The sequence below is a fragment of the Elgaria multicarinata genome, chromosome 4 (genome assembly GCF_023053635.1).
Source record: "Elgaria multicarinata webbii isolate HBS135686 ecotype San Diego chromosome 4, rElgMul1.1.pri, whole genome shotgun sequence".
Lineage (NCBI taxonomy): Eukaryota > Metazoa > Chordata > Lepidosauria > Squamata > Anguidae > Elgaria > Elgaria multicarinata.
Window position 1 is genome coordinate 69,133,551 of NC_086174.1, and position 7,117 is coordinate 69,140,667.

Genomic DNA, 7,117 nt, shown 5'->3' on the forward strand with positions numbered 1-7,117 from the left:
CTCTGCTCACCAGCGTATTGTTTATTATGACCAGTTGACACAAAGTAATAACAGAAAGAATAAAGCTCCAGGTTATCCCACGGTTTCTCATATTATATTAAACTTTTGATTTACTTTGCATCACTGTCACAGAACAGACACACACCCACACACTCGTGGAATGTCTTGCCCAGAGTGTGTGTGAGGGTAATAGTAACTTTTATGAGCTTCATCAGAGATCTAGTAAGTTGGAGACGTGATAAAATTCTCAAAGTTAACAGATGAGTAGCTTATCAGATGCTTGCATTAAGTTGGGGTACAAAGCAAAGTTGCTACTTAGAAGAATGACCCTTATGTATATAGTAGACCTACTTGAAATTAATGGGAGCTAAGATAAACTAACATTGGATACAACTCAAAAGGAAGAAGCTTAATGAAATCAGGATGCAAATCAGGGGCTGCGCATCCAATGTTTGTCTTACTTAGAGTAGACCCATTAAAATGAATAGGACTTAACCTAAATCCCATTTCATTTCAATTGGTTTGCTCCAAGTTGAACTAATATTGGATCCAACCCAATACCGTGCTGTGCCTATCAGGAGCAAAATTGACCAAACTGGGGAAAAAATAAGATTAATAAAAACAAATCCTAATAGCTCAAACAAGTTATCTGTGCTTGAAAAGGAGACATTTCCCCCCTTCTGTCCAAATAATTAATGAAGTACTTATGCAAATCATCATGGAATACAGGGCTCAAACATTGAGCTTCAGTTTTGTTGTAACACTTGGTAAGAGCTCCCCTTACTGGCATGCGCTCTCATTCATAAGCCTTTGAGACCAGTAGGCGAGTATTTGATTTAAAGTAGAATATTCTTCATAGATTATTTGTGCAATATATCAAGCATCCGAGGAGAAAAGGGTGTCTCTAAAACCCTCATTGCGATTTCTGCCATACATGACAACAAGCAGGAGCTCAGAATAGAAAAATATATATTAGGAAACATGTTCTGCAGGGAAGAAAGTTAATCATAATGTGGTTCACTAAATTGTGTTGAACTTGGACCTAAATAAAAATGCCACTCCATGCACAGACTGGACTTCTATCCCTTAATTTCTCATCTGTAAAATGGCAACAACTGTGATTTATTACACAATCAAACATAAAAGAGACTGCAAACATAAAAACATAAGAGATTGTAAAGCACATTAAAAGTGGTTCATGCATTATAATTAATAACAGAATTGTGTTGCTATGATAGCTACTTAGAAAATGGAAGGCTTTGAAATTAATAGGAAAACATTTGGCTCCTGGAAGTTGGTGCAAGAAATACATACTAACCTCCTCAGAGCGAAGATTACAAAGTTTGTTTAATTCTTTCCTCTCAATTTTTTAGATTTCAGAAATTATCTATAAAATTCTTTGTTAATGTTATAATCAGTCCAACATGACTCACTTCTAAGATGAGTTATGTATAGATATGTATGTACAACATACTTTGGATTAGGACTTCACACACACACACACATTTACCAGCTAGGTTTTTCTTCCCAAGGCCGTATTGCTTTGATCTCTTCAAACAAGCCAAAATGATCCTAGCCAGGCTACTATTCCATTTGTGCTCTGACAGAGAAAACATTAAGGATGCAATCCTTTGCATGCTTAGAAATAGGTCATACAATCCCAGCATTTCTTTCTAACTATGCACAGGATTGTGCCTCAGGTTCCTTCAACAGAGCAAAACCAGGTGCAGGGAGAAGACAACGACCAGGTTGCCACTATCACAGAGGAAAAATAAGCCATGGTGGCTTATTTTCCCTCCCTGCGTGTGCCAGTAGTGAGCCACCTGATTAGCATATTTACCCTTGCTGGATGCAGCATGTTTTGATGTATGAACCCAGCAAGGCTGAATGGCTGGGGTGGTTTACAAACCACCCTGAAAACCTAGAACAAGCCGATAGGTTTCAGGATGGTTTGCCACCCACCCTCTAGATCTGGTTGAGAATAGAACCCCCAATTTATTCCTTATATATCTGATCTAGGGTCTATAATTTGAGACCTGGGATATTAAATCAAAAGTTAACATCCACTCTTCATAATTTGCTACCCTAGTACTCTATGAAATTTCATCTGTTCCAAAATTTTTTTCTTAGGTATCCTAGAATCAGCCATATTAAAAAGTTTAAAATAAATTCGTCCACAAGCTTTTGAATATACCAACTGGCTATTCTATCAACCCTAAACCTTGATATGTAGCAGTTTATACCTTTGCTATTGATGGTATTAAATTACAGTGGACAATCCTTAAGTGCTTAGATCACGGAAAACTGATTGTATATATTTCAATTATTACTATATTTTTAAGTATACATTTTGACTATTTAACTTGTTTTCTGTATTTAACTATTTATGCTTTTCTCTATTATCTTGAAAGAGAACACAAAACAATTTAGAGTGCTCTTTGAGAGCTTTCCATATAAAATCTTGGCTGCACGTTGGTTGGATCACTGGATGCAATGATAGATTGGATGTGGATAAACAAATTGAGGCTCACTGCAGACAAGAGAGAGGTACTATTGTTCAGAAGCTAAACTAATCTGGGACTGGGGCTACAGCCTGTTCTAGACGGGATTGCACTCCATCTGAAGCCATGGGTGACTCTGAACCCAGCACTTCCATTGGGGGGTCAGGTGACTACTGTGGCCAAGTGTGCCTTTGCCCAGCTTTGGCTGCTGTGTCAGTTACGTCCCTTCTTGGAGAAGGCAGATCTGGCTACAGTGATCCATGTTTAAATCACCTTCTATTTAAATTCTATGTGGAGCTACCCTTGAAATGTGTTCAGAATCTGCAGTTATCTGGTGTGTGGTTTGCTGACCATGTTATCCTATACCAACTTATCCTATACCAACTGTACTGGCTTCCAATCTACTTCTGGGCACAATTCAAGGTGCAGGTGTTTTGACTTTTAGGGACTTTACTCAACTGGGTTCATAATAAAGGTAAAGGAAATGAATAAAAAATAGAAATGGATAAAGAAAAAGTTTAAAATAAAGCCTAACTCAGTATGATGCACAGGACTATGTATTCTAAGACTGCAATCCTATACACTGAAGTGGGCAACTTGCTGAGGTCTGGGGGCCATTTTCATCCCTTCAGACCTCACCGCTAAATTTAACCCTTTTGGTGTTATGTAGTGATTACTGAATGCCCAAAGGGCTAAACTGAGCTTGTAAACAAGTTGCTTCAGACACTATTTCCCCGCAGAATTTTTTTTAAAAATGGGAGGGGCATTAGGGGGGTGCACATAACCCACCCCTGCTATATATATTTAGCCAGGAATACATTAGGTTCAATAAGATGTACATCTGAATAAAATGCGTAAGACTGGGCAATAAAAGAGTTTCAAATTATTCCATGTCATTTAAACATTTAGATTATTCATATATGCTTTTCAAAATATATCACATAAGGTTTAGTACTCTCCTCTGGAAATATGAAGCAAAAGGTAACACAATCCATTAAAAACAAGTTCTATGTTTTTAGATAGTTTTCTCTGTGCAGGAGAATTGCAGGGAGTAACTGAATATCCACACCGATTCCTCCCCACCCCTATAAAGGAGAGCCTAAAAAACTCAAATTAGCAAACCCTAAAATCATTTGCAGTGACAGATACTTTATTGGTTATCATTGAAACATTTTTTAAGAGTTGTACCTTCCACACCAATCAGGTTAAAACATAATTGTTGGCATATGATCTGTATACATAGTTCACTAATTGTAGTGACCATGTCTGTACAATCTCCTCCAAGTCAGTCACCAGGAAAAGCTACACACACTTTCAGTTCAAAATCTATTGATTGCAGGTTGACAGACAATTCCAATCCCACTTTCTATTTCTGTGTAATGGGAAAAGAGTTCTGGTCCATTAACTCTCCCACTCTCTCCTGCAGGAAATTAACCATCTCAGCTAACACAAAGACATGTGTTTCATCCAAGTCTTGTATGATGAACTTCTTTCCCAGGGCATTTGACTCATCCAAGTACAGCAGGAACTGTTTCATGGCTGGGTCACTGTGGGGACATTAATAAAATTTTGGTTACATCACATGACACTTCAGTGATTTAAGACTACAAGCCTCAGGAATAACTGAATTGCAATACAGTATTCGAAGTGTGGTCGCATCATAGATTTGTATAAAGGCAATATGATACTGGCAGTTTTATTCTCAAGCCAATATACCTATTGCAAACAGAGTGTGAGACAGAGGGGTATATTTCTAGTACAATTCCCACCACTAAAAGTGTGACGGAGGGATGCTCATCAGCAAGCACTCTCCCCCACCTTTATTCAACCTCCATGTCAATAACGTAGGCTGGGAATGAACCTGTACATTTTTCAGTTTCAGTTATATCATACAGAATGAACATATATCTCCTGGACAGGGATAGCTTGACCATGGTGGTACAGGCATTGGTAACCTCAAGATTGGATTACTGCAACGCGCTCTATGTGGGGCTGCCCTTGAAGCTGCTCCGGAAGCTGGAGCTAGTGCAGAAAATGCTGCAGCTCGGCTGTTGTCTGGAGCTGCCCCTTTCCAGCATGTAACTCTTCTGCTGAGGGAACTGCACTGGCTGCCTATTCGCTACCGGGCCAGGTTTAAGGTTCTTGTACTTGTGTACAAAGCCCTAAACAACTTGGGACCAGGATACCTGAGAGAGCGCCTTCTCCCTTACCAACCTGCCCGGTCACTGAGGTCATCCGAGGGCCTGCTCCTGGTGGTTCCACCTAGATCCATCCTCCGATTGGAATCCACCAGGGGAAGAGCCTTCAGCGTGGTGGCGCCCCTCCTGTGGAATTCCCTGCCTCTGGAGGTCAGACAGGCTCCAACCTTGTACTCCTTTCGGCGCTTCCTGAAAACATCTTTATTCCAAGAAGCCTTTCTTTAACATGCAGCTTTGGATTTCTGTGTTGTTGTTTTTTGCTTCTTTTTAAATTTTGTTTTAACTGTTTTATTCTGTTTTTATTTTCATTTTACCTTGTACACCACTCCGAATTTTTTTTTCCAATGAGGAGCGGTATATAAATATTCTAAATAAATAAATTATCTTGTTGCCCAATTGCTCAAGCTGGTTGAGACTCCTTCTAAGACATTACAAGAAGGCATGTCACGGAGAACAGCTTAAAAAATCTTTGACACTCATCTTAAGCACCATAAGTAGTCACTGAAGAGGACTTTATTATTTGGTATCGTAACTGTAGATTTCTCACTTCTTTCTTACAACTAGGGCACAAAGTATGTTATTAAGATTATGAAATGTGCATATAAAGGTAAAATATCAGAGTCCATATTCCGATGCTCAAACATTTCCTGTCCATATTCATCCCCAGTCACTCTGGGCCTCTCTTTTTCCTTCCTAGTATTTTCAGACACTTCAATATTTTGTTTAGGAGCTCCTTGGAAGTAAATTTTTGTTTATTATTGTAGTTCATAAAATTACCACTTGGCCCATTGACTTCTTCTACTAGACATTCTGCATATCAAGAATAAGACTGAATTGTAAATATGCTACTGCTTACCATTCTATAAGTATTCCTTTCAAAACATTCACCATTTTTCCAATAGTGTAAGTTTCCTAAAGAAATAGGTAAGGAAAACATCACAAAGAGGATTTTTTTTAAAAAAAATATGATACATACAATTATAAAGTGGGAAAAAAGGTTAATCAAATTTCACTCTGGTTTTAAGGCTTCAGTTCTATGCATGTTTATCTGGAAGTAAGCTCCATTGAATCCAAATGGACTTACTTTCAAGTCAATGTGCACAAAATAGTACTGACAAATCACCCCACATTTAGCAAACCATTGGGTATATTACATGTTAATGTAATTCTGCATGCATGTCAATATTTACTCTGACACGTTAGTGCTCAATATGAAAGTCATTTAAAAAAGGAAGAAAAAACCCTATCAGTCACACACATCACACATGATCTGTAACCCCATGTATAACCATGTTTGCCAGTTTTACTACAATCCCCCCCCACACCCATCCCCACTACCTGGGAGTAAACTCAATAGGACTTTCTTCAGAATAGACATTTATAACAGCATTCTGTAAGAACACCTATGAAACCTTAAAAGGCTAACAAATGTAAGGCTAAATTTATGCCACAACGCATTTGTTAATCTTTAAGCTGCTTCGTGGACTCTTTGTTGTGCTTAAACGAAAGGAGGGTATTAGTACAAAGCATAGTGTGGCACTTTAGAATCCATATAATTTCTTTAAAGTATTTTAACTACCTCCTTAGCCAAAAAGGCTCCTAGAACAGCAGTAAAACAAGACTGGTCCTGCCTATAGACTTAACAATCCAAAACGACACAACACACAAGGAGATGGAGAGGGAAGCGAAATGTTTAAAATTGAATTTATTGCAGTGTGAGTTTTCATGGGCAACAACCCACTCCACGAAAACTTCAGCCACAATAAATATCAGACTTTAAGGTGCCCCAGTTCTCTTATTTTGGGATTACTGTAACAAACTAACAGAGTGCTCTGCTTGTGTCCTTTTTTGCAACTTGGTGCAGTTAACAGTTCAACTAGTTGTTGTTTAGCCATACCGTTAAATACCAAGTTACCAAAAAAGAAAAGAAAAAAGACATAGCAGAGGATTAACACTAAAGACCCTTTAAAGGACGCCCATCTCTTCTCCTTTCATTAGCCTAAATCAATTTTCACCATTCAGGATTGGCTAAAACATCACACGAGCCCCTCTCTACAGGCTCAACCGGTAACACCAGCAAGAGGCACCGGAGACTCTGTGTGGTGGGTGAGAAAGAAACTGGCAAAGCAAGAGGGGACCAACGGCTACTCCCCGGAGTAAAGCTAACGGCGGCGAAGAAACCACGAAAATTGCTTACGCTTCACCCGACGAGCGACGTCGCCTTGACGACGGAAAAGCTCGGCCGCTTCTGTCCAGCAACCGGAAGCAGTAGGCGCAGAGAGCCGCAGCGCCCGAGGTAACATCAACTGCGCACGCGTCGCCTTAAGTCGCCCTCGGATTGGCTGAAGTCCGGCGGCTGCGCGTGCGTAGCTGGGTTGAGGGTAGTGGTTGGTAGTGTCGCGCTCACGCCAGAGCGTA

General features: G+C 39.5%; 1 protein-coding gene across 1 annotated transcript; it reads right to left on the reverse strand.

The window, feature by feature from the left end:
• Window positions 1-3,630: 3,630 nt before the first annotated feature.
• Window positions 3,631-6,977, reverse strand: GTF2H5 (general transcription factor IIH subunit 5). Its single transcript, XM_063125682.1, has 3 exons — window positions 6,897-6,977; window positions 5,556-5,611; window positions 3,631-4,048 (listed from the first exon to the last, which is right to left on the reverse strand). Exons 2-3 carry the CDS (start codon window positions 5,588-5,590, stop codon window positions 3,868-3,870), a joined length of 216 nt encoding a protein of 71 aa, XP_062981752.1. The 5' UTR covers window positions 5,591-5,611; window positions 6,897-6,977; the 3' UTR covers window positions 3,631-3,867.
• Between the last annotated feature and the right edge of the window lie 140 nt (window positions 6,978-7,117).

Coding starts and splice junctions, on each gene's coding strand:
- GTF2H5 (XM_063125682.1), bottom strand. CDS start 5,590: ATGGTGAATGTTTTGAAAGGAATACTTATAGAATG. Junction 4,049..5,555: donor AAAGGAATACTTATAGAATG/GTAAGCAGTAGC, acceptor ATGTCCCCACAG/TGACCCAGCCATGAAACAGT.